Consider the following 26,818-nt stretch of genomic DNA (forward strand, 5'->3'; position numbering starts at 1 on the left):
GACCATATGAGTTGCTGGGGATCAAACCCAGGTCTGCCGCGTGCAAGCCTTCCCTGCACTACCACCACTCTGGCTACTGAAGCAAGCTAGTTTTTATTGAACAGAACTTGCTTTGAAAGATTTGAGGGAAGAGGAAGAGAGGAATACGTTTTTAGGAGAGAACATGGGCTTCTCAGAGTGGGAAACAACTGCAGTCAAAGAGACACGAAGACAAGGATGTGGATATGTGTTCAAAAGGAAATGTGTTTGAAGAGCAAGCTGCTTTAAGTTTTGCTAGTATTTTGGGGGTAATGCTCAGGGTTCACTTCTGGCTTTGCCCCCAGGGATTACTCCTGGTGTGGCTAGATATTGAAACCAGGTCAGTCACATGCAAGGAAAGGGCCCTACCTGCTGTACTATCACTTCAGCCCCCAGCTTTCAATTTATTATTTTGGTTTTTGGGACACACTTGGCAGTGCTCAAGGATCACTCCTGGCAGAGCTGGAGTTGGGAGTAACCATCTGTGGTGCAGGGGATCCAACCCCCTGTCAGCAACGTGACCTGCTTGCTGTACCATTGCTCTCGCCCTGGCTTTCAGTTTTTGAGGTTCCTAGTGGCACATAATGGTGTATTTTATTTTTCTTTGAATTTGGGGTCACACCCATCGGTACTCAGAGAGGACTATGGCTTTGCTCAAGGGTAACTCTTGACTGCTCAGTGCTAACTTCTAATTCTGCTTGGGGTTACTTCTTGGCTTGCTCAGTGATCATTCCTGGGGGCAGTAGGGGTTCATTCTTGGCTGTGCTTGGGGGCAGTGGGGTTCCCTCCTGAGGGGGTTCCCGGAACTCAGCCTCAGTCTGCCAGGCAAACGCCTTCACACTTGCACTTTCTGACCTTGGTGTGCCTTAATCCTTTTCCCTGGCCATTTTTTCTCCCAGCCCCTTGACCACAAACCCAAGCGTGCTCCAGTGCCTTCCTCTCCAACAACCTCGGGTTACTGAAATCTGGGACGGTTATTTGCAAGTCCCTTTGGGGACCTAGTGGCTGCAGGCTCCTGGGGCCCAGACCGACGACTCTGCAGTCAGGCCGGCGCCAGGGTGACCCCGCGCCCTTGCAAGGTCCTAGGAGATGCCCGCCGTGCCTCTTGGTCTGAAGGTCCCGCCACCGCCACTTTCCGAGGACATTCCAGCCTTGCCGCCAGATCCTATTAGTGGCCTCAGGCATCGGAACGCAGGCTCCCGACCCGGGTTCTGGCACACCCACCCCTGCATCCCAGGAGCCCGGACCATAGAAAGGGCGAGCACAGGCCGGGCAGCGCGCCCACTAAGTCACCAGGGCAACGCCGCACCGAAGCGCCAAACGGCCCACCCAGCCGCCGGCGCCCGCGCGCGCCTGCCTTGGCCTCCCCCGCGAGCTCCGCCTCCTGGCGGTGTCCAATCCGCAGCCACTTCCTGTCTTGCTCTCCGCCAATGGTCACGCTCCACGAAGAATAGCCCTAGGGGGCGTATGGGAAAGGTCCTGGAACGACGGCTTCGCCGCCCAACGGCCACGCGAGACCTGCATCGGGGGGCGGGCCGGCTGGCGGGCCGCGGCCAATCGCGCGCGAGAGGCGGGCCCGGGGCCGGGCTTCGCGCGGAGGGGCTCTGGCGCGGCGACGGCGCTCGCCCAGGCCTCTCGGTTCTGCGGCACGTGACGGTCGCGCCGCCTCGGCCGCTGTCTCCTCCGCAGCGCGGGGGCCCAGGAGTGCGGGCGGGACGAGGCGCGGGCAACGCGGCGAACCCGGGAGGCTGGAGGTGAGGCGCGGGGCTCGCGCGGCCGAGCCTCGGCCGTGGCCCCGCGGTGGGGGAGGGGAGGGGGCGCGGGCGGCGGCGCCGGGGGGCCGGGTGTGGCCTGGGCCGGGGGCTGGTCGGTGGCGCGGGCCCGCGGCTCCCGGCGGGACGGTTGCGTGGTCGGGAGGCGTGGCCGGTGACCCCGCACCGCCACGGCCCGCCGTGGTTCCCCTGTCTTCTCACGCCCAGGGAAGAACCTTCCCTTCCAGTACCTTCTCGAAGGGCCTCGCGGGGGGTGCGGGACCGGCATGGCGCTGGCGGGGGCCTCCGTCCCGCAGGCACAGCCCCTCAGCCCGGATCGGGGAACGCCTGCCTTCAGGCCCAGCCAACCCCCGGCCGCGAAGCCCCCCGGGTCCTGCCGCAGCGCGAGGTGGGAGAATGTGCTAGAACACGACGAGGCCCGCCGCCGGCTCGCGGGGGCGCCGTGTGTGTGTCCCCGGGAGGTACCGGGGCGGGGGGAATCGGTCACCTGAACCCGCGGCCTGAGAGGAGCTCCCACCGCCCCCTCCCCCAACGTGAAGGCGACCCCCGCCCCGGCTGGACGGTGCGGGCCTGTGGGGGAAACTGAGGCTCGGAGTGGGGCACCGATCGGGCCTCCCCACCCCCCTCACCCCGTTCCCGCAAGGTCAGTGCGGGTTTGGGGGCGGCGGGATCGTGCAGGGGAGCCCGGGCCCGGGGGACGTGAGTGCGTGTTTCTGCATTTTCATTGCCAGGGGCCCCCCAAACTGCCCACCTTATTCTGGCAGTTAGGGCTGGACCATGATGGTGTAAAATTAGCTCCCTTGGAAGGCGGATGCAAATGAATCGGTTGCTGTGCAAATGGACTGTGATCCCCAAGGCCTCTTAAGTGACAGCCCTGTTCAGGCCTCTGACAAAAATCTGCGTGAAAGTCACCCAGTCCCGTGGGCGGGGGCCTCAGTGAGCCTGAGGGGTTAGCCTGGGCAGTACAAAGGTGAAACCCCCTACACACACACACACACCCACGCTTGTGATTTCCCACGTGCTTCCAGGGCGGATGAATTCCTACAGCTCCCCCAAAAGTTTTTCTGTTTCTTTTTTTATGCTGCATACTCTGGGCTGACTCTGCCCTGGGGGATCACTCCTGCTGGGGCTCCTGGGATCCCAGGTCGGCCATGTGTAAGGCCAGTACCTTGCTCCCTTGTCCTCTCCTGCCTTCTTTATGCTAGTCATTTTTACTTTGCCAAGTTTTTTCTTTCTTTGTAAGGGGAGATAAGAGTTGCTGTTGAAAATGGCCTGCTGTCTCACTCAGCTGGCTACCTTCAGGTTTTCATGGGATGAGGGTAGCATTCAGCTTGGGTTCCAGAGTGAAATTCTTGGCACTAGCAAAGGGGGGACTGGGGGACTGTCAGCACCCCTCCCACCCCAACACCCCTTCCCGCCCCCTCTGATGAATCTACTTGCTCCAGTGGGTCTGAGCGGGCAGGGGACTGGGTGCTGGCCTACCCCACCTTGACTATCTCAGTGCAATACTTCCTCCCTGGCCCTTATCTTTACAGACCCACCAGGCCACCTGGAGGCCACTGGCTGAGTGACCAGGCTGACTTTGTCCTGCGAGAAAGCAAAAGGGGGCTGGAGAGGAGCTTGGGGACAACGGAGGCTTATAGTCTGCCTCCAGCTTGGCAACCAACTTCAGAACCAACTTTCCTGATTTTTTGTTTGTTTGTTTGAGGGGCTACCCTTGGAGGTACTTCACTCTCTGCCTCGGTCCTCAGGGATCACTCCAGGTAGGCCTTGTGGGAACCCTCTGGGGTCTTAAGGATTGAACTTAGGTTGTTGCATGCCACATTTCCCCATTTCCCTAGTTCTCTGACCCTGCATTTAATTATTACTATTTTTGGCTTGGGGCTACATCTTGAAGGTGCTCAGAGCTATGGGACCATATGGTTTGCCACATATCAACACTGGGTGGGCTGCATGCAAAACTCTCTGACCCCTATTATTATTATTGTGCTAATGTTCCTATCAATACCACACAATCCAGCACTGGAAAAACCAGTAAATGTTTATTTTTGCATGCATGAGCATTTTGAAGGAATGTCACTTTGAATCTTTTTGTACTTACCCTGCCTCTTGTATTTTTTTTTTTACCTACCTATTCATGTGGTAAGATCAGAAGGTACAAAGAGCAGTGGTAAAAAGGTCTATCAGTGACTGTAATCAGGTTCCTTTGAAGTGGTCCTCCCATGAATCTTAGATTTTTTTGTACCCCCACACCTCATTTTTGGGTCAAAAGTGGCACCTGGCTATGTCCATTGCTGAGACCTGGCTCCGTGGTGAAGGATCATTCCTGACCAGGCTTGGAGAATACTGTGAGATGCCAGGGATTTGAACCCCTGTGTGTCGTGTTTAAGGCAGTCATCATTCCCACTGTCCTAGCTCTTTTTCCCTCTTTTAGAACTTTTAAGCAGATGGGATGCATCTGTAAGGGCTGGAGCTGGCGAAACCCTGGGTTTTATTTGTTGAACCCTATGGTTCCCCATCATTCCCAAGTAAGCCCCTTAGCAGCCTTGGGAATAGCACCTAGCATTAGTGATGTGGCTCAGAAAATGAAGTGAGAACTGCCCCTCCCCACATTCCCCCCAAATTTAGTGGAAGCACCAGTCCTAATCTAGGAAAAGCATGCCTTACATGCAGGAAACGGCATTTTATTAACACCAACCCAAAAGGTACCTATGAACTCATTTCATTTGGTTACTTTATTAGTTTTTGGCTGAGGCCACAGCCAGCAGTACTCAGAGGCTATTTCTGCTCAGTGCTGTAGCTGCACTCTGGGCCTGTTCCTGGTTCTGTGTTCTAGAGCGAGCTCTCCCGTGCTTGAAGGATCCTGTTCAGTATTCATCCCAGTTGGCTCTTGCCTGCTTGCACCTTAACCCCGGGGGCATACCCACCCAAGGATTTGCCTCCTTTTAGAAGTGGCCGCCCCGCCCAAGTTCAAGAATAAATTCCCCTTGCCAGGATCTAAGACTTTGTGAGTTCCTGCTCATAAAATGTTGCTACGTCCTTGCTTGGGTTGCGTCACTTCTTTAGCCTTCATTTCTTCACTTGTCAGATGGGGGAGATAGAACTTCCTGGGAGGGTCACGTTGAGGTGTCTAAATCCTGCGAGACTTAATTTGGGAAAAAGTATATTAAGAGGTGATCTTGTATGGAGGAAAGGGACTAAGTTTATTTTTGTTTTTGTGCTTGGGCTACATCCTTCTGTGCTCAGGAGTTACTTCTGGCTTTGTACTCAGGAATTATTCCTGGTAGGTTGGGAATCCATATGGGATGCCAGGAAATGACTCTGGGTCTGCCATGTGCAAGGCAAGCTGCCTTATCCACTGTACTATTGCCTCAGTCCCAAGAAAAGAACTAAATTTATCATTACTTATTGCTCTTAAGGAGCATCTCTGGTGCCGGAGTGACAGTACAGGGGGCAGGGCGTTTGCCTTGCATGTGGCCAACCCGGGTTCCATCTCGGCATCCCATAGGGTCTCCCAGTACTGTCAGGAGTGATTCCTGAATGAAGAGCCAGGAGTAACCCCTGAGCATTGCTGGGTGTGACACGAAAAGCCAAAAAATAAAATAAAAGGAGCATCTCTTAGGTGTCAGAGCAGTAGTGCAGTGGGTAAGGCACTTTGTATGAAGTGATCCTGGTTTGATCCCTGAGTGCTTAGCCAGGGTTCCAACACCAAAAAAGAGTCTCCCAAAGGAAAGCACAGAACCAAGTGGATTCCCTTGAAGTTCTGTGAGCGGGTGAGAGAAGATTGAGTGCCAGCCCTTCAGGAATGCTTACATAAAATAGAAGAAAAATCTTGGCCGCTCATTCTGTGATGCCAGTTTTGTGGGAGACCAAATCCAAACAGACTTCTCAAGAGAAAAAGGAGAGCGAGAAGAATAGCTCATGAAAATAGATGCAGAGGTCCTCTCTCTAGACCTCCTTGGGATCTGACCCAGGAGTGCAAGGATGGTTCAACACAGGAGCATGAATATCACAGATCATATTAATCCAGGAGAAAATGACCCCATCCCCACTTTGTTAGCATGTCCGCCCCCAATCGCAAGAAGTAGAAGGGAAATGAACCTTCAGCCTGAACAGACCGAGTCCAGTAGTTCTGGGGATTTCTTCCAGTGTCCTATTTCTCATGCATTTAAGGAATCAGGGAGTTGACCTTTACCAACTCCTTCGAAGATGCCAACTTCTAGGACTCCAGAGGTAAAGCAGCTGGTAACACGCTTGCCTGCTTTTGACCAGCCCTGGGAGTTCGACCACCAGCACTGCAGAGGGCCCCTTAGAGTACTTTGGGAATGATCCTGGAACACAGGTGGGAACCCACCTATTAAAAAAAAAAAAAGGCAAAATCTTGAAAGAAAAAGCCAGAATCAGATGTTTTCCCTGCTGAATGTTACTAAATATGTGGAAGCCCCTGGGGGTCAGATTCATCATCATTCTTTTTGGGAGGGAGGGGTTTATTGACACCTGGTGATCTAGAGAGGCTACTCCTGGCTCTGCTCAGGGATCACTTAGTGGTGCTCGGAGGACCATATGGGGTGCTGGGGATCGGACACATGTTGGCTGCATGCAAGGCAAGTGCCTTCCTCACTGTCCTATCGTCCCATCCCCTGGGTTGTGGATTCTCCTGACCCATCACTTCCCTTGGGCTGCCTGGACTTGGTAGTTTTTCAATCACGGCCCTGGGTCCAGGAGAGGGGGCGGTGGAGGTATGTGTGGGGGAGAGGGAGTTTCGCAGGCTGCAGTGCAGGTGATATATATTATATACTGTTTTTTTAGATTTTGGGTTTGGATTTTGGGGTGCATCCAATGGTGCTCAGGGTTTCCCTCTGGCCCTATGTTCAGGGATCGTTCCTAGTAGTGTTCAGGGACCTTTTGGGATATTGGGGATCGAATCTGGTTCCCCTATGTACAACACAAGTGCCCTAACTCCTGCGTGTGCTTGCACTCTCTCTCTCTGTCTCCTCCTACCCTATGGACCTATCCCATTAACATAAAATAGACAAAATAAGGGTATTATTTTGTTTTTGTTTTTTGGGTTTTTTTTTTTTTCTTTTTGAGTCACACCCGGCGATGCACAGGGGTTACTCCTGGCTCTGCACTCAGGAATTAAATCCTGGCAGTGCTTGGGGAACCGTATGGGATGCTGGAAATCGAACCCAGGTAGGCTGCGTGCAAGGCAAATGCCCTACCTGGTGTGCTATCACTCCAACCCTCGAAGATTTTTTTTCTTGGGGCTTGGGGCCACACATGGCAATGTTCAGGGGTTACTCTTGCACTCAGGAGTCATTCCTGGCCGTGCTTGGGAGAACCATATGGAGTGCTGGATATCGAATCCAGGTTGACTGTTATAAGGCAGACACCTTATCAGCTGTACAAGCTCTCTGGCTCCAGATTCCTTTCTCTTTTTTGGGTCACTCTCAGTGTTGTTTGGGGACCATATGGGGTGCCAGGGATCGAACTTTGGTCGGCCGTGTGCAAGGCAAGCTCCTTACCCACTTAGGTTCTGTCACTCCTGCCTCTCTTTGGACTTGCCTCCCCACTCCCGCCCGCCGAGCTTTGGGGGTCTCCTGCATGGAAAGCCTGTACTCAACAGAAGGCTTTGACTTCTTATCCTGGCCTGAGAGTCCTAGGACTGCTAGGAGGATGGGGAGACTAGCCAGATGTATTGCCATAATTTGCTCCTGCATCCTGTTTTTTCTTTGGTTTTGGGGGCCACACTCAGCAGTGCTCAGGGCTTCCTCCTCCCTCTCTGCTCCCAGATAGAACCCTTATCTCTCTGACCATAAACTTACCTTCTTGACTTGGCCTCCATTTGTCTATCAAATTTCTCACAAGACGTTCTCTGATCCTGGCACATGCTTATTTTTTCTTTTTTGGATTTGGGGCCATATCTGGTCGTGCCAGGGCTTAATTCTGACTCTGTGTGCTCTTGGATCACTCCTGGTAAGTCTTGGGTGCGGGGGATTGAACCAGGGTCAGCAAATACAAGGCAAGCGCCTTACCCGCTGTACTACGGTGCAGACCCCAAGATAGTTTTATTTGCTTACTCAGTATAAAACCTTAATTCGGGTCCTGGGTGTTAGCGCGAAGGTTGGAGTACAGACTTTGGAAGTGGAGGCCTCTTTGGAAGCAAACCTCTTGGGGCCAGAGAGATCATACAGCCGGTAAGGTGCCTGCCTTGCATATGGCTGACCCAGGTTCAATCCCCGACAACCCATAGTCCCCCCTGAACACCGCCAGGAGTGATTCCTGAGTACCAAGCCAGGGGTAACACTTGAGAAGCATCAGGTGTGACCCAGAAGCAAAACAAAACTAAAAAGGTCAGAGAGATGGTAGTCCACTTACAGGGTCCAGTGCTTGTCTTGCAAGCAGCCAATCTGGGTACCAGCCCCGGCAGCACCGAGGGGTGCCCTGAGTGGTGCCAGGACTGATCCCTGATCACAACCAGGTATGGTCCTCGAGCCTAGAGGACCAAAGCCCAGCCCCTTGTTTCTTATGGGGGAATAGAGGAGCTGGCCCTTCCGGTCTGTGTTCACAGTCTGGCTTCCACTCCCCGTTTCTGCCTCACCTGGGGCAGTCTTGTGGGTACCCAGAGCAGGTACAGTGAAGAGCTGGTTTCCAGACTGTGTGGGTCGGCAAGGAAAGAAGCATCTTTGTGATTCCAGAAAAATCTGTCCTGAACGAGGTGTATCCACCAGCCCTGGCAGACAGTCTTGGGGGCTCTCACAGTGACTGCAGCCTCGGGAAAGACCGTGGCTGGGCATGGAGGGACAGGATTTCTGAACTGCCTCTGACATGTGCTAGTCTCAGTCAGTCTCTCTCTCTCTCTCTCTCTCTCTCTCTCTCTCTCTCTCTCTCTCTGTTTGTCTCCCTCCTTTTCCTCCCTGGGTATTTTATATGAGGGAAATGCTGCCTATAAAACGTGAGTTGGGGACTCCCAGGCGGCCCCGAGGAGTGCATCCAGCCAGTGATTTGGTACCAGGACCCTGTGGCATCCTGAGGTGATCAGGGACATGAGTTGTGCTGGGGATCAGGCTAGGCTTGGCCCTTGTGGGAACTTTAACCCTCCTGGTTATCTCTGGCATCTTGTATGATCCGCTTTTGTGTGTTACCGTGTTTTCATTTGGGGCCATACCAAGCGGTGCTAAGGGCTTCCTTCTGACTCTGCACCTAGGAGTCAGGAAACCCTATGGGATGCTGGAGATTGAACCTGGGTCAGCCACATGTCAGGCAGACTCCCTCCTGCACTCTTGCCCTGGCTCTAGACCCTGCGTTTCTGTGTTCTCTCGTGTTTCTTTTCGGATCATGCCTGGCTCTGGGCTTCCTGTTACCTCTGTCCTCATCCCTGTGGGTGGGGTTCAGAGGTCCTTATGAGAGGGGTTTAACTGGGGTGGCCATACACAGGGCAAGTGCTTTCCTGCCTCGTGCACCTCCCCCTCCCTCCCAGGCTTTTGTTGTTGATTTGGGGTCAAACCTGGTGGTGCACAGGGCTTACTCCACTGGCTCTGTGCTCAGAAATCCCTCCTGGCAGTGCATATGAATGCCAGGCATGGAAACCAGGTGGGCAGCGTGCAAAGTGAGTGCCCTGCCCCTACATTACACTTCTGCTTTTCTGTTTTTTTTTATTTTTTTGGAGGGGGTACCATACCTAATGGTGCTCAAGGATTTCTCCTGACTCTGCTCAGAGATCATCCTGGCTGGCCCCACGGGACCTTATGGGATGCTGGGAATCAAACCCCGGTCAGCGACTGCGAGGCAAATGCCCTGCCTACTGTGCCAGCTCTCAGTCCCCAGACTGTGCTTTGTTGCCTTTAGTATTCTTCCTTCAGGGAGTGCCCGCGGGAGATGCTGGGAAGGTAGAGGGTGCCGTGAGAGAGCCAACCAGGAAAGGTTGCCCACAGCAGAAATGGTGGTTCTGGGGTCTGTCAGGCAGCCTCTCTGCCATGTGGGTCAGCTGGCCCCGCAGGTGCCCCTTAGAGCAAGGCAGTCAACTGAGTGGACAGGAGAGGGCTCAGAAGTGGGGTGCATGCTGCTGCGCCCGACCCCCCCCCCCCCCCCCCATGATGATGTCTGCCTGGCCGTGCTTTCACTGCTCTCATTTCGCTCCATGCTGAGGGTCCAGCACTCACGTGCCCTTCCTGGAGCTGAATCCCAGCCTTGGGTTTATTTTCTTTATTTGGGTTTATTTTAGGTGGGGGGTCAGCTCCAGGGTACTCAGCCAAGCAGGCCAGCAGTTGAATGCTTGGATTGCAGGGTACAATTTTGGGGATTTCCAGAGACCCTCCCCACAAGTGGTGCAGGGCTGGGTCTTGGAGCATTTATTCCCCAGTGCTCTTTTCCTGTCCTCTGACATGACTGGTCAAGTGGTTGTGCAGAAGTACCCCCACAAGACTTGTGTCAGGTGTTTTTTCTACAGTGATGATGGAGTTTAGGTGGGGGAAGACCCCAGAGGGTCAAGTACTGTTGCCACCAACGTTGTTTTCTTTGGATTTTGGACCATACCCACTGCTGCTCATGGGTTACGCCCAGCTCTGTATTCAGGGATCACTCCTGGCGCTGTTTGAGGACAATATGGGATGCTGGGGTGTTGAAACTGGGTTGGCAGGGCATGAGCCCTCCCCGCTGTACTATCTCTGGCCCTGATCTTTAGTTTTGGGGACATACCCAATACTGCTCCAGGGTCACTTCTGGAGGGGCTCAGGAGACTATGTGGTGCCTGGCAACAAATCTGGGTTGGCTCCATGCAAGGCAAATGCCTTCACCTCTGTCTGTCCTGTTTCACGCCCTGGTTTTTCTGGGAGGTGGTGTGCACACCCAGTGTCAGTACTCAGGACTTACTTATGGCTCTGCATGCGGTTCACTCCTGGTGGGCTTTGAGACCATATGGGATGATCAAACCCAGGTCCAGTATATGTAAGGTCCTGGTTTTGTAGTTTTGTTTAACACCCCTTTCTGGTAATGTGTCTGTACATTTTTCCTGACCCAATTCTAGAATCATTTTCCCAAGGAAACCATGATCTTGTCTTGCATGTGGTCAACCCTGGTTTGATCCCCGACATCCCATCTAGTCCCCTAAGCACCACCAGGATTAATTCCTGAGTGCAGAGTCAGGAGTAACCTGAACACCACTGGGACTGGCCTAAAAACACATAGCAAAAACAAAGATTTGGCAGGCATACAGGCAGCCTGGGTTCCCCCCTTCATCCCCGGTTACCCCCAGTACCTCAGCCTGAGACCCTCCCATAGAACTGTGCCCTGGTTGGCTGAGAGTTGTCAAACCATTTTACAAAAGAGAGACATGAGAGGCAGCAGATAGGACAGTGGGGAAGGTGCTTGCTTTGCCCTCATCAGTTCAATTCCCCCACATCTCACGTGACCCCCCCACCTTATACCACTAAGAGTGATCCCTGATCTCACTACTAGGAATAAGACCTGAGCACTGCCAGGTGTGGCCCAGCACACACACACAAAAAAACCGGTAAAGGAAAATAAAAGACAGGATTAATGAAAATGATGGGGAAAGCACATCTTTCTCCCTTTGGGGGGCCAGGGGGGTTTTTGGGTCACACCTGGTGGTGCTCAGGCATTACTCCTGGCTCTTCCCTCAGGAATTGATCCCAGCGTTGCTGTAGGGACCCTCTGGGATGCCAGGGAGCAAACCTAGGTCCGCCACATGCAGGGCAAACTTCCTCCCCGTCGTACTATCAGCCCAGTTTTCTCCATTTTGTTTTGTGCAATGCGGGGAAACTAACCTGGATTGGCAGCGTGCCAGGCAGGGTCCTTCCCCACCATCCTGTCTCTCCAACCCTTATTTGACGTTTTTTGAAGCATTCACCCGTTTCACCTGTGTTGTTTTGACTTCGAGTTAAGGTGGGGGCTGGGCTCAGTCTATGCACTGCGGTGCTTTTGGGGATCACTGGTGGCGGTGTTCAGGGGTTCAGCTGTGTACAGAGCAAATGTGGTTTGGCTGTGTTGGTGGCTTGGGCCTCAGACTAGGGCCAGTGCAGAAGGCTCGCCCACCGATGCATGGGGCCTGCCAGGGTCCCCACGGTGATAACACAAACTGAGTATGCAACTGAGTCCTTGTTTGATGGGGGGTCTTCTGTGCTGTATCAGGTCAGTGGGAGCTGTCTCTTTCTTGCATCAACTGGTACCCACCTGGGGGCCTGTGGTAGTGTTTCTTTTTCCAGCTCAAGCTGCGTCAGAAGGGTCGGGCCTGAGTGCCCTAAGCAAAAGCAAGGCGTTGGGGCTGGGTGATAGTGCAGTGGGGAGGGCACTTGCCTTGCACACTGCCGACTTAGGGTCGATCCTGTATCCCATAGAGTCCCCCGAGGCATGCCAGATGTTACCAAAACCACACAAAAACCCAACCAAGGAACGTGGCATTTAATCCAAGTGCTTTAGTTTAGTTCAGCTGGGTGTGCCCCACTGGCCCCCCAGGTATGTTGAGCTCAGTTTTCTGGCACTTGAGTTGGTGTGGGTTGTTTGTGTTTTTGTTTTTATTTTGATCTTTGGACCACACTTTGTCCTGTGAGATGTTGATAGATCTTGGGGCTCTTGCAGGACCAGTGATGGGCCCCTGTACCCCCAGATAGATGTAGCTCATTGACTGGTCCGCTTTCTCATTCTCCCTTCCTGACGAGCCTGGGCTGGTGATTTTCAGTATCATCCTCCTGTGCCCAACATTGAGTACCTCAGTATCCCAAACAAAAAGAACCAAACAAGAATGAAGGTCATTGGTGTCAAACATGTGCTCCTGTTTTATGGGGCGACCCAAAAAGGTATCCCCCCAATTATTTTTTTATTATTATTTTTTGCTTTTTTTGGGTCACACCCAGCGATACACAGAGGTTACTTCTGGCTCTTCACTCAGGAGTTACTCCTGGCGGTGCTCGTGGGACCATATGGGATGCTGGGAATTGAACCTGAGTCAGCCGCATGCAAGGCAAATGCCCTACCCGCTGTGCTATCACTCCAGCCCCTATTTTTTTTTTTTTAAGTCTGTGGGCCACACCTGGTGGTGCCTAAGGCTGAATCCTGACAGTGTTCTCAGGGATTACCCCTGACCAGATAGAGGGGCACCCATAGGGGTGCTTGGGATTGAATATGGGTCAAACATGTGCCAAGTCAGAATATTCTGTTGCCCTGTCTCTCCAGCCATGTTTTCAGAAATCATGGTTCAACGCCAGGGTCCAGATGCTCAGTGCTCTTTGACCCAGTGCAGGTTCTGCAGTGAGTCTGATGGACCATCTCAGATTGTGCCTGACTGTGGGAGTCTGTTTCTGACAGACTGGGCACTGGACTGGGCTTTTGATCCCATCTTGCTGCTTCACAGACACAGCACGGGGTTGGACGTTAGGTTTGACCAAATGGCGTTCCCTTTGGAGGCTGTTACTTTGGGCATCTTATCTGGACATTTTCTTGACATTCAGCCGTTTTTGTGTGGGGCAGATCCAGGGATAGAATACCAGGTTCGGTGTGGGAGGCGGGTAGAGTATCTTAGCCATCTTCTCTCTCTGGCCTGGCTCCCTTCATAGAGACTTCTTTGGGGCTGGGGGGCACATCCAACGGTCCTCAGGGCTCAATCCTTGACTTTGCATTCTGGAACAAGTCCTGGTAAGGGGGTTCAGAGGACTCATGGGGTCCTGGGCCTTTTGGTGGACATGGAACGGGAGGTGGTAGATTTCATCTCTCTCTTTCTCTCTAGATCATGGAAGGAAAGAAACTTCTGTGCTTGCTGCTTGTCCTGGGAACAGCTGTCACTCAGGCCCATGATGGCCATGATGATGACATGATCGACATCGAGGATGACCTGGATGATGTCATCGAGGAGGTGGAGGATGGCCCGTCGAAAGCAGACACTACTGGGGCCAGCGCTTCCCCCAAGGTCTGATGTGTCTTGGTAACTTCACGACCCACAGCAGCAGTGGCCACTGGAATTTCTTGAAAGCCACGTTTGCAGAAATTACCTTCTAGGGGAACGTTGTGGGGGTGGGGGCGAACCGACAAGTCTCTAATGGTGATTCTGGGCCACCCTTCCTTGACATGGTTCCACGCCACGGTCCAAGGATGTGGTATTGCTGGGTCTGCGAGACCTTGGGTTGCACCAGCAATGCTGGGGTGCCATGCACTGTAGCCCCTGCTCTGTCTCCAGGGCTTCCTGAAACCGTGGCCTGCGTTCTGTATGAGGGGACTAGACTTGGCAGTGTCATTTGGAATAGCCCCTGGGGAAGAAAGGTTAAGTCGTTGTTGACTGTTCCTGCTTTGTTCTCCCTTGGACCCCAGGTCACCTACAAAGCCCCAATCCCAACGGGGGATGTGTTCTTCGCGGATTCTTTTGACCGAGGGACTCTGGCGGGGTAAGTGTTTTGAGGAAGGGATGGGTGAGAGGGTGGGGGACAATCGGAACAGTGATTCAAGGTGGGTAGCGCCTTGGATTTCTTTTTGGAGAGCGTTTTTAGAGTGAAAGAAATAACTCTTTTGGACTATATTTATCTCTTTCCCCCCGGATTTTTGGGTCACCTGGCGATGGTCAGGGGTTGTTTTTGGCTCTGGACTCAATTATTCCTGGCAGTACTCGGGGGGACCATATGGAGATGCTGGGGATTGAACCCAGATCAGCCGTGTGCAAGGCAAATGCTGTACCTGCTGTACTTTTGTTTGGGCATCTATTTTTATCTTTTTAAAGTTTTGCACGTTTATTTATTCCTGGTTTGGGGGCCACACCTGGTGATGCTCAGGCCTTACTCCTGGTGGGCTTGGGGGAGTAGAAGTGGTGCTGGGATTGAACCTGGGTTGGTCTCGTGCAAGGCAAGTGCCTTATCCTCTCTCCCGTTGCCCCAGCCCCCTTTTTGACTTTTTCAAAGATGCCGGGTTTTTCCTACAGTTTGGGACCACACCTGGAGGTACTGGGGAGCTCTTCCTGGCCTTGGCTCTGCCGTTGGGGGTCACTCCTACTGGGGTTCGGGAACCCTATGGGAGTGCCAGGGATTGAACCGGGGTTGGTGGGATGCCCAGCCAACACCTTCTGGTCCCTGAATCTTGCTGGGCCTCTGTGGCCTGTGTAAAAGTTGAAAGTAGAGCTTCGAGTCAGCCTTAGGGAGGGAAGGGTCCTACCCAGCAACAAAGGCCTTTGACCCCCTCATTGGAGCATTTGTCTGACTTACAGGTGGGTCTTGTCCAAAGCAAAGAAAGACGACACTGATGATGAGATTTCCAAATATGATGGTGAGTGGGGACTGGCGTTCCTCGAGCCCCTGAGCTGCCTCCAGGGTTGGGCTGCTTGGAGCCTGGCTTCCAAGGAGTATGAATTTTTTTTCCCCCAATTTTCCTGGGCTACCTGTTCTATGACTCTGTTTTGTAATTCAGACCTGTGGGAAGATCATTTATCACATTAGTTGCTGTTCTGTGGGGGTGACAGGGCTTCCTTAGGCCCTGGCAGAAATCAGAAGTCCTGATATTTGCCCAGTGCCTGTGTTTGAAGTTTCTGATAGTAACTGTTTTGGGGCCCACCTGGTAGTGCACAGGGTTTCCTCCTGGCACTGCTCGCTGGTGTGCCCCCCGTGTGCTATGGGGCTGTTTCTGGCTCTGTGCTTTGGAAAATACTCTCTTGGGGGCTGAAGGGGACAGAGATTATGTCCAGGAATGGACCCAGGCTTTAACATGTGAAATGCGAACCCTGGAACGCCTGTCGTCGCTCCAGCCCCGCCCAGGTGCAGAGACAGAGAAACAGAGGGGAAGAGAACGAGAACTCTTCTCTGCTCGCCGTACGACAGGGAACATGCCACGGTTCCCTTCCTGACTTTTTCCAAGGGTGCCCCTCCAGCTAGGGTCCCACTGGCAAGGACAGTGCGAGGGGCAGTGGGGGTGCCCTGCCATGGCCTAGCCCCAGGGCCCCACTGAGGCGATGTTCTTGTGGCTCTCCAGGGAAGTGGGAGGTGGAGGAGATGAAGGAGTCAAGGCTGCCAGGCGATAAGGGGTTGGTGCTGCTGTCGCGGGCCAAGCACCATGCCATCTCTGCCAAGCTGAGTAAGCCCTTCCTGTTTGACACCAAGCCACTGATTGTGCAGTAAGTGACAACTGGGCGTTTGGAGGTCAGGGAGGTATGGGGGGCCCTGAATGTGTGTTGGTTTGTGTCTTCCTGCCTGCCCCACTCCTGGCAGGACTTGGGGACCCTTATAGGGTGCTGGGGATTAAACCCGGGTCAGCTGCATGCAAGACAAGTTCCCTAACTGCTGTTCTATGTTCCAGCACCTGCCTGTTATTAAATGAATAGGCTGTTCCTCTTCCTTTTGCCGTTTGGGATATTCGCTTTAGGGCTATACCCTCCAATGCTCTGGGCTTCCTCCTGGCTCTGCCCTCCAGGATCACTGTGACGGGGCTCAGGTCAGCTTTGTGCAGGGCAAATGCTGCCCCTGTACTATCGCTCTGGCCCTGTTCTTCCTCTGTAGTAGCAGTGAGCTTGTAGCTCTATTTTTACAGGGGAGGTTTTTCTAGGGTTGCCACACTTAAGGTGTGGTTCCTGGTTCTGTGTTCAGGGATCACTCCTGACAATGCTCAGGGAACCATATTAAGAGCCAGATAATGGTGTCGGTGAAGGTCTGCACCGTGCAAGGCTGGCACCCCACATCTTACTGGCCCCAAATGTGGGGGAGGATTTTTTTTACAAAAGCTTCTCTGAGCTTTTCTTGCATTTTGTGGCATGCTAAAGCAGTAAGTGGACACTTTGTCTTTTGGGTACTAGAGGTGTTGGGAGTTTCTCCTGGCTCTGGGCTCAGGTCACTCCTGGCAGTGCCAGGGATGAAACCGAGCCTGGTCCACGCAGAGGAGCCCTTCCTGCCTGTGTCTTGTCTGCAGCCTGAGCTGTCACCCTGTGAGCCTTGCTCTTGGCTTTCCCAGCACCCTGGTGGACTTTGGCTTTTCTCTGCCCTCAGGTATGAGGTGAATTTCCAGAACGGTATCGAATGTGGTGGAGCCTATGTCAAGCTGCTCTCCAAGACCCCCGAGCTCAGCCTGGTATGTGCCACCCTTTCCTGCCAGTTCCCACGCACAACTGCCGGGGACAAAGCAGGTCCCCACGGCTGACTCCCTGCTTGTTTGGCTTTTCCTTGGTTTCTGTCTTTGGGGGCCACACATACACGTAGTCTAGGCCTTCGTTTTTGTCTTTGTCCATCCCCCCCCACACACACACACATGACTCACATGCACCCCTAGCTGTACTCACGGCGCACTCCTGGGTCTGCTCTGGGCTGACTCTTGGCTATGAGCATCACTGGGTATGGCTCAAGGGGAAAAAGGAAATGAATTTCAAGCTCTTCTGGGTTTTCCCGCGCTGCAGGCATCTCTGTGTAACTTGGGTATTTTTTTCAGATTCCTCGTCCGCTGCAGCCCCTCTGTTCTTTGCTTGTTTGTCGTGAGCTATGCTCACACCTGACTCTGAGCTCCAAGATCAGCCCTGCAGGTTTCGAGCCCGGGATGGAGCCTTACCCTTGTGCTATGACTTGGGGCCGCCTGCTCTGGTTTTGATGTCTGCCGTGCCTCACCTTACCGAAATGCCAAGTTTCCTTTCTGCAGTCTACTGTCTCTCCCTGGCCCCTCACCCTCATCCTGTTCCAGTTCTGGTGCCCAGGGTCTGTCAAAAATCACCTAACTGTTCCCGTCTTTTGTTTCTGGGCATACCTGACGCTTGTTGCCATCCTCATGCCTTTCTCCCCCCAGCCGCCTTCCTTCACTTGGCATGATGTGCTCAGGTGCCCGCTGAGTTGCAGTGAGCTGGCATTGAGTTCTTTTTTCTGGTAGGATGGTATTTCCCCGCCTGTCCAGATCTCAGCGTCTCCATCCCTCTCTTCCTGCACACTGAACCCTTCTGGGTGCAACGTCTGTATGACTTTGAGTAAACTCATTTCTTGGATTTATAGAACTTAACACCAGCCAGAGCAGTGCATTTCTTTTTAAATTATTTTTGCCTTCCCCTGGCTGCATTTTGCTATATTCCCCTTAAAGTTTTTCATTTTCTCCCTTTTTTCGGCCACATCTGGTGGTGCTCAGGGATTATTTCTGGCTCTTTGCTCAGGGATCACTCCTGGTGGGTTCGGGGGATCATATGGAGTGCCGGGGATGTAACCTGGGCCCGCAGCATGCAAAGCCCAACCTGTCGTACTATCCCTCCAGCCTCCCCCACTTAGGATTTCTTGATCCCTTCTGGTTACCCCTTGCAGTGAGAACTCGGCAAACCTAAACCTCAGCCCCATATGCAGGCCCCATTCACCTGCATATCGCACTGATTTGGGGGTCAGGGGTGGGGTGGGAACTATGGGAGAAGAAATTGGCTTTTGGACTCTGGCTGAAATTCTGTGATTTGAGCCATTTTGGTTTCTGCAGGATCATTTCCACGACAAGACACCCTACACGATCATGTTCGGGCCGGATAAATGTGGCGAGGACTACAAGCTCCACTTCATTTTCCGCCACAAGAACCCCAAAACGGGGGTGTATGAAGAGAAGCACGCCAAGAGGCCTGACGCGGATCTGAAGACATACTTCACCGACAAGAAGACCCACCTGTACACACTGAGTGAGCCTGGGCATGCACTGGGTGCTGGTTGCGGGGTGTTCTTGGTGCGCCACTCCCCCCCCCCCCCCCCCCCCCCCGCACACTCTCAGGGCACTCAGAGTCTCCATTGGTATGGTTTTGGGGCCACACTGTTAGGGCATGCCTCTGATTCTTGACTCTGCGTTTAAGGGTCACACTGGCAGCACTCAGGGAAATAGTTTGAAGCCCGAGATTAAACCCGGGTTGTCTACACTTAATACCATTTCTCTAGCCTACTACAGATTTTTTGTTGTTCATGTTGCTTTTGGTTGTTTTGGTTTTTGTTCTTGGGCTCTGAGCTCCGGGATCAGTCCCAGTACTCAGGGATTATATCCAGCAAGGGATCAAACTGGTTTAGCCACCACATGCGAGGATTTTTTTTTTTTGGTTTTGGGGCCACATCTGATGGTTGTCAGGTCTTATTTCTGCCTCTGAGCTCAGGAATACCCTCCTAGTGGTCTCTGGTCACCATATGGGATGCCTGGGTTGGACTTATCAAGGCAAGCGCCCTAACCATTATTGTCTCTGTATCTCTGTACGGCCCCTTGGCCACTGATTTTTATTTCATTTAAATTTTTTTTTGCTTTTTGGGTCACAGCCAGCGATGCTCAGGCATTACTCTTGGCTCTGCACTCAGGAATCACCCCTGGTGATGCTTGAGAGACTCTATGGGCTACCAGGGATCCACTGTGGTCAGCCATCTGCAAGGCAAACACCCACCCTACTGGACTATTGCTCCAACACTGGCCACAGACTTTTAAGTGCAGTTGAGTGGTGGCATGTGGGCAGTCTCTTCTCAGTTTCCAAAAGGTCTGAAGTGGAGTGGTACCCATTTTTTGGTTATAACGCAGAAGTGTCATAGAAAAACCCCAGCTCCCCTACTGATGTGGGGCCACACCTAGTCATGCTCAGGGCTGGCTCCTGGCTTTGTGCGCCAGGGTCTACTAGAGGCACCAGGTGTTTTTTGTTTTTTTTTTTTCTTTTTGAGTCACACCCGGCAATGCACAGGGGTTACTCCTGGCTCTGCACTCAAGAATTACTCCTGGCGGTGCTCAGGGGACCATATGGGATGCTGGGGATCGAACCCGGGTCAGCCGCGTGCAAGGCAAATGCCCTCCCCGCTGTGCTATCGCTCCAGCCCCAAGGCACCAGGTTTTTTGTTTATTTGTTGTTGCTTTTGTTTTAATATTTACAATTGTTTATTGATTCACAGTGATGGACACATTTACAAATGTTGTTCATGATTGGCCTTCAGTCACATAATGCGTCAACGCCTCCAGTGTACTTTTCTCACCACCAAAGGTCCTGGTTCTGTCCACTCACTTGCTGCTATGGCAGGCACCCTCCCTCCCTTCCTCCCTCCCTCCCTCCCTCCCTCTCTCCCTCCCTCCATCCCTCCATCCCACCCACCTAGAGATGCTTAGGGGTCCCTCCTGGCTCTGCACTTAGGAATTACTCCTGGCGGTGCTTGGGGGACCATAGTGAGTGCTGGGGATTGAACTCGGGTTGACTGCGTGCAAGGCAAACGCTCTACCTGCTGTACTATCACTCTGGCCCCAGCAGATACTTTCCTTCCCTCTCTCTCCCTCCCTTTCCTCTCCCCCACCTTTTGGGCCTTATAGTTTGCAGTACAGATAATGAAAGGTCATCCGGTGTATCCACATTCCCACAGCAGTGAGGAAAAATCCCTTTCTCCTCTCATCTGTGCCAGCACTGGTCCACTTGTTTTTTTTGTGTGTGTGTGTGTGTGTGTGTGTGTGTGTGTGTGTGTGTGTGGCACCAGTCTATGCAAAGCCTGTGCCTTCACTCCATCTGCTGTCTCTTCAGCCCCCATGTGAACCTTTTTCTGGTTTATTTTGGTTTGGGCTCTGCCTGGTGGTGCTCAGGACTGTTTGCGCTCAGGGATTACTCCTGGCAGGGCTCAAGACTCGGGGGTGCCGTGCATTTGCTGTACTCCTGCTCTTGCTGCAGCTCCCCCCGCCCCCCACCTGGACCCATTCTTAATGATGGCTGGTCCTTCTTACAGTCCTGAACCCAGACAACAGCTTTGAGATTCTAGTGGACCAGACCGTGGTCAACAGCGGGAACCTCCTCAATGACATGACCCCGCCCGTCAACCCATCCCGGGAAATTGAGGACCCAGACGACCGGAAGCCAGAGGACTGGGATGAACGACCCAAAATCCCTGATCCTGATGCTGTCAAACCGGACGACTGGTGAGCCCAAAACCTGGAATGTGTCCGCTTGTCTGACTCAGAGTAACAGCACTTCTGGGGTGACCGGGATTGTTATCCTCAGTCACCAGCTGCTCAGGGTGCTGGGAATTGAACCTGGGTTGCCCTTTGCCCCAGGTTCAGCAGCTCTGGGGGCCGCTCCTTGTGGGGGGCAGAACAGTCCCAGGCACCAGCGCCTGTGGGTGCGGGAGTGGATTGAGGATTGAAACCCAGCTTGGACGTGGACTCAGGGAAGCCACGTGAACAGAGAAAACAGCTCAGATTCATCTCCCATGAGACGCTTCTATTCTTGTGCTTCCCCCCAGCCTCCTCCCCTGCCCCCCAAACTCTCGGGACACTGGTGCCTGGGATCACGCAGACTCTTGTGCATGTCAGACCTGTAGCCTGATGCCAGTCCCCATAACTCAGCACATTCCTGGCACCTCTAGTCTCTGAAGGCCCCTGAGGCTCTGAGGCACGCCGTCAGCTGGGCGCTCACAGGCTTCTCATCTGTGTTGAAGGGACGAAGAGGCCCCTGCCAAGATTCCCGATGAGGAGGCCACGAAGCCCGAGGGTTGGTTGGATGATGAACCCGAGTATGTAGCCGACCCGGATGCAGAGAAGCCGGAAGACTGGTGAGCGCCCCTTGGTGGTTGCCCTGTGTTTCCTGCCTGTGTCCCCTGGTTCCCTCATACCTTAAGTCCCTTTCTCCTCTCTCTTCCCTTTTCCTCTCCTCTTCCCTGCCCTCTCTCTCTTTTTTCCATTTTTTTTTTTATGTTACTGGGCTATATCCAGCAGTGCTCAGGGTTGACTCTTGGCTCTGCCCTCAAGGATCACTTCTGGTGAGCTTGGAAGGACTCTATGGGATGCTAGGGATAGGCACCCTTTCCCCTGTACTACTGCTCCTCCCCTTTTTTCTCTTTGTTCTTTGTCTCTCTTTGTCCCATGTCTCTCCCTCTTCTACCTCTTTCCTTTCTCATTCTCACCCTCATTTCCAGTACCTCTCTCTTATTTCCTCCTTTTTTCTCTCTCTCCCTCTTTCCTGCTCTCTCTCCCCTCTCTCCCGCTCCCCTTGCCCCTCTCTTTCCCCGTCCCTCCCTCCTCCCCTCTCCCCATCTGTTGTGAGATGAGAAAGCTTACTTCTGGTGCACCCTAACCCTGGGTCACTGTGACCTCTCTCCGCCCAGGGATGAAGATATGGATGGTGAGTGGGAGGCCCCGCAGATCGCCAACCCCAAGTGCGAGGCGGCCCCTGGCTGTGGCGTCTGGCAGCGGCCCATGATCGACAACCCCAGCTACAAGGGCAAGTGGAAGCCGCCCATGATCGACAACCCCAGCTACCAGGTGGACAGCCAGCCCCCCCCCCCTTTTTTTTTTTTTTAATTTTAAGTCCAGTTGGTGAATATTTTTGTTTCGGTTCTGCCCACCCCCTGCCCCCTGCATGCTCCGGGTTCCCGTGGGCTCTAGGAAACCTACTGAATGCCAGGGATCAAACCTGGGTTGTCCACAAATAACTGACCTGCTGTTCTGTCTCCCCAGCCCCCAGTCCATGCACCCTTCTTAAATAGCTGGGGAGTGGGGGACGGAGGGTGTGGGTACAGCTAGAGCAGATGTCATGAGAAACTACTCCCGCAACTCAGTGAGAATGTGTGTGTGTGTGTGTATGCATATGCATGTGTGTACACGCATGTGCACATATACGTGGTGAATGTCTAGAAAAAAGAAATGCAAAATGCAGAACCAGGGGCTGGAGCAATAGCACAGCGGGTAGGGCTTTTTTGCCTTGCACATGGCTGACACAGGTTTCATTCCCAGCATGCCATATGGTCCCCGAGTACCGCCAGGAGTAATTCCTGAGTGCATGAGCCAGGAGGAACCCCTTGGGCATCACCGGGTGTGACCAAAAAAGCAAAAAGCAAAAAAAAAAAAAAAAGGCAGAACCAGTTCTTGACCCCTGCTCACTCACTGGTGCGGCGTGCGGGCTGGTTGGCATCTTCCCAGCTGGTCTCAGCTCTAGAGGCCTGTTCAGGTGTGGCTGGGGGCCACACCCGATGGGGGTCAGAGAAGTTTCCTGGCTGGGCTCAGGGGAACTCTCCTGAGCTTCAGAGATCAGGGACTGGTCAGCTGTGTGCCAGGCCAGCGTTTCCCTGCGCTGGCCCCTTTCATCGGGGGTTCAAAGTATGGGCTGCACTCTGGCCTCCAGCAGCTATCGCTTCCTGCTCCTCTCTTCTAGGGCATCTGGAAGCCCCGTAAAATCCCCAACCCCGATTTCTTCGAGGACCTGGAGCCTTTCAAAATGACCCCCTTCAGTGCCATTGGCCTGGAGCTGTGGTCCATGAGCTCCGACATCTTCTTCGACAACTTCATCATCTCTGCCGACCGCCGCGTGGTGGATGACTGGGCCAACGATGGCTGGGGCCTGAAGCGGGCTGCTGACGGCGCTGCTGAGGTTGGTAGCTGCTGAGCGATTGACCAGCAGGGATGGACAGACGGACGGACAGACACACACACACCAGGACAGGGCTACGGCCCTAGCTGGTCTCAGGACCTGGAAACCATTGCCGTGCCTTCTTTTGCAGCCCGGAGTTGTGGGGCAGATGATCGAGGCCGCCGAGGAGCGGCCGTGGCTCTGGGTGGTTTACATCCTGACCGTGGCGCTGCCCGTCTTCCTGCTCGTCCTCTTCTGCTGCTCCGGAAAGGTGGGTCTTGCAGAGGGAAGGAAGGCCTGGATGATTCAGAACGCGCTCTACTCTGCCATGTGAGGGCGCTGTCTCCCTCTGTTCCCTCTCTCCCTCCTTCCTTCCCTTCCATCTATTCTTCCCTTCTCTTCCCTCCTCTTCCATTCTTCACTTCCTTTTTTTCCCTTCCCCTTTCTTCCTATCTTATTTCTCTTATTTTTGGACTCTCAGTGATGTTCAGGGCTCAGTTCTGGCTCTGTTGCTCAAGGATCATGGGATGACTCTTGGTGGGGCTTGGGGGACTCTTGTGCCCGGCATCAGACCCGTGTTGGTGTGTCCCTGCTGTACCTACCCCTCAGGAAACTCTCCCTCGCTCCTCCTCTTCCCTGTGCCCCTCCTCTCCTTCTCTTTCTTCCCTTTGTTTATTTTGGACCACATCCAGCTCTCAGCACTCACTGGGGTCTGTGGTTAGGCATTGCCTGGCACTCCATAGAGGCCACACTGGGTTCCGGGGAGCCGACCGAGGCCGCTGCATGCAGTTGTGCACCCCTGAGCCTCCTCAGCACGAGGCCACGGGCAGCAGTCATTGCTGTGAAGCCTGGCACCTGTCGCTGTCGTCCAGTCCCAGTCCCTGAGTCACAGAGCGGCCCTGGGCCTCCATCGTGTGTGCTGCCCACTTGCCCAGAAAGCAAACCAACCCTCCAACAGCACGAGTTGCTTCCCGTGTTGGGGTGGCCAGCTGGGTGGGAGCAGCTGTCTCCCCACAGCTGTTTCTGTCCTCGCGCCTCAGGATTTGTCTCCGGTTTCTCAGCCCCGCCACCCCCACCCCAAAATCCCTGGTGTCAGGAGGTAGCCTCATCTGAGTTCAGGAATGGCCCTGTCACCAGCTGCAGAACTTAGAGACACTGGCTTGGGGTGATGCTGGTTCACCAGGAGGACTCCATTTCCTCACAGTCAGGGGCCTTGGCTACTGAGCTGACTTCCACTCTAGTTTTCAGATCCCTGGTCCTTGGGGGCAGAGCTTGGTCTCGGGGTCTTATCTGTGCTGCTTGTTCTTTCCTGGGTGTCAGGACCAGCATGAGGTCCAGGGGTGACACAGGTCCCTTGCAGGGGATCCTGACTGTGGCTCTGCGGGGGGGAACCTTTCAGAAACAGCCGGGGCCTGCCGAGTACAAGAAGACCGACACTCCCCAGCCAGATGTGAAGGAGGAGGAGGAAAAGGAGGAAGAGAAGGACAAGGGGGGCGAGGAGGAGGACGGGGAAGAGAACCTTGGTAAGAAGGCGGCATGCACCCCAATACCTGCTTTACTCCAAGGCCCAGGGCTCACCCACACTTTCGGGGGCAAGTTCCCATAGAGCTGTTGCAGCCATATCTGTGTTGCTGATCTTGGCTCCAGCTCAGGCTTGGGGCAGGTAGTTGTGCAAGGCTTATGCTAAGGGAGTGTTTGTTTTACCTGAAAGTAAAGCACATGGGTACAAGGTGGGGGCAGAGGAGTCAGCTGACGAGTTGGCCTTTGGGGTGCTGTCAGATGCTGTCCTCTGGTGCCCGGGAGGGATGGGCAAGGGCTCAGTCACACGGCTTCTGTTCTAGAAGAGAAGCAGGACAGTGAAGCTGAGGAAGACGGTGGCTCTGCCAGTCAAGAAGAGGCAGACCGGAAGCCTAAAGCAGAGGTAATGGGGGGCTGGAAGGAGTCCCCCTGACTTGTGTCTTTCTTGTGAAAGCCCCTGTCAGCATTTAATTTTTCAGGTGATGAGGGGTACAGGGGGCACTCCTGGCTCTATGTTCCAGGGCTCACCTCTAGCTGTGCCCCATGACTCTGACTCTGTTCAGGGACCACTCCTCGTGGGCTCTGGACCCAGAGCCTCGTCTGCTAGGCTTAAACGGCCGCAGTTGTCCCAAGGTGCCACCAGGCCCCACACCCATGACAGGCCTGACCCTGTTCTGTGTGCTGGAGGACCAGTGGGTAGTTCCTTGATCCCCTAAACTCACTGGCCCAACCTGCCCGCATAGTCTATGCCTGGGAGTCCTCTATTCACAGGCCCTCGACTCATGGCAACACCCTAAATTCTGCCTCCCATCCAGTCTGAAACAATTGTGTGTTTGGTTTTGTTTTTTGTTTTGTTTTGTTTTGTTTTTCTTTTTGGGTCATGCCCAGCAATGCTCAGGGTTTACTCCTGGCTCATGCACTCAGGAATCACTCCTGGTGGTGCTCAGGGGACCATATGGGCTGCCGGAGATCGAACCCGGGTCGGCCGTGTGCAAGGCAAACGCCCTCCCTGCTGTACTATCACTCAAGCCCCTGAAATTATTGTGTTTTGCTGCCTTAAATTGACTTCCCAGCACCCAGCAGACAGATTGCTGCATGGGCCTGGGTTTTGTTTTTTTGGCAGGGGGATGGGAGTTGGGGACCACACAAAGTGGCCATCCTCCTGGTGCTCAGGGGCAGAGTTTGGGCTATCCTCTGGGGTTTCAGGGATCAAGCCTGGGTTTGGTGTATGCAGGGCAAGTGCCCTACCTGTTATACTCTAGCTATACCCGGCCCCTGGGTGATACATTAAGGATGAAAGGAGGCACCACCCCCTAGGGCCCCTTCACTGGGAGCTCGCCCTAAACCCCACAAGTGGACCGATTTGGGTGAATGCAACGCCTTTTCTCTCCCCCATCCCGTGCGCAGGAAGATGAAGTCTTGAACAGGTCGCCCCGGAACAGAAAGCCCCGACGAGAGTGAGCTGGCCTACAGGACTCGCTGGGAGATCCTCGCCCACCCCTTTCTCCCCCCTCTTGCAAGCGTGACCCGCAGAGGGGATCCGGCCCGTGATCGATCGGTTGACAACCCCCCCTCCCGTCGCCATCGCACCACTGCCCCCCACCCTCTGGGCTCCAGCCGACAGCGCCCTGCGCCCCAGCCTCCCACAGCCACACCTCGCTGTGGGGGCTGCCCCGTGGCCTTAGGGAGCGTGGGGCGTGGTGGCTTGCGGGCGCCACGCGGAGCCACCTTCCCCACACCCGTTGGCTCTCCACTTCCTAACATGTTTCATGTTTTCTTAGTTTCCTTTTTATTTTCCTTTCTTTTTTTCTTTCTTTTTTTGGAAGCAGTGCTTAGAGAACTTGGCCCTTGAAACAGAAATCTCTGCGAATTTAATATATTAATCAATCCACGCAGGAGTTAACACCACCTTTTAGAACTGCAGTTTTTTCTAACCCATTCTGGTGGGGGGTTGGGTGGGCTGGGTGGGTTGGTTGACTTGAGATGGGGCGATTTTTTGTTTTCTTTTGGGCAGGGAGTTATGTTGGCAATTAGTTCAAAGCCAGTTGCGCATCCCCTGAAAACTGGATAATCATGTCCCACGGACCCGGGTTTTGTGGCCCTTTCAGCCTGTGGCACTTGCCCACTCCTCATCACCGCCTCTGGGAAATCCGCCATGGGCCCGACTCTCTGGCAAAATTTGGGTGAATGAACTTCTTTCCCAAATTGATTTCCTCCCCCAAAAAAGTAGGGGGAGGGGAGGGAA

The 26,818-nt window shown here is 53.9% G+C and overlaps 1 protein-coding gene across 3 annotated transcripts in view; it reads left to right on the forward strand.

Annotated features, from left to right (window-relative positions):
- Positions 1–26,327, forward strand: part of CANX (calnexin) — a 136,723-nt gene extending 110,396 nt beyond the window's left edge. For 2 of the 3 annotated variants that reach the window (XM_056115673.1, XM_056115672.1), the window contains exons 2-15: positions 13,531–13,710; positions 14,109–14,182; positions 14,992–15,050; positions 15,750–15,891; positions 16,757–16,838; positions 18,204–18,396; positions 20,441–20,630; positions 21,149–21,262; positions 21,815–21,971; positions 22,861–23,076; positions 23,207–23,326; positions 24,455–24,578; positions 24,897–24,976; positions 25,981–26,327. In XM_056115673.1, coding sequence (XP_055971648.1) covers positions 13,534–13,710; positions 14,109–14,182; positions 14,992–15,050; positions 15,750–15,891; positions 16,757–16,838; positions 18,204–18,396; positions 20,441–20,630; positions 21,149–21,262; positions 21,815–21,971; positions 22,861–23,076; positions 23,207–23,326; positions 24,455–24,578; positions 24,897–24,976; positions 25,981–26,034 — 1,782 coding nt within the window. In that variant the 5' untranslated portion in view covers positions 13,531–13,533 and the 3' untranslated portion in view covers positions 26,035–26,327. Of the gene's footprint in view, positions 1–13,530; positions 13,711–14,106; positions 14,183–14,991; positions 15,051–15,749; positions 15,892–16,756; positions 16,839–18,203; positions 18,397–20,440; positions 20,631–21,148; positions 21,263–21,814; positions 21,972–22,860; positions 23,077–23,206; positions 23,327–24,454; positions 24,579–24,896; positions 24,977–25,980 lie in introns of all 3 variants that reach the window. The other variant, XM_056115674.1, reaches the window with a different exon arrangement.
- The last annotated feature ends 491 nt before the right edge of the window (positions 26,328–26,818 follow it).

Source organism: Sorex fumeus, unplaced genomic scaffold, assembly GCF_029834395.1.
Source record: "Sorex fumeus unplaced genomic scaffold, SorFum_2.1 ptg000029l, whole genome shotgun sequence".
NCBI lineage: Eukaryota > Metazoa > Chordata > Mammalia > Eulipotyphla > Soricidae > Sorex > Sorex fumeus.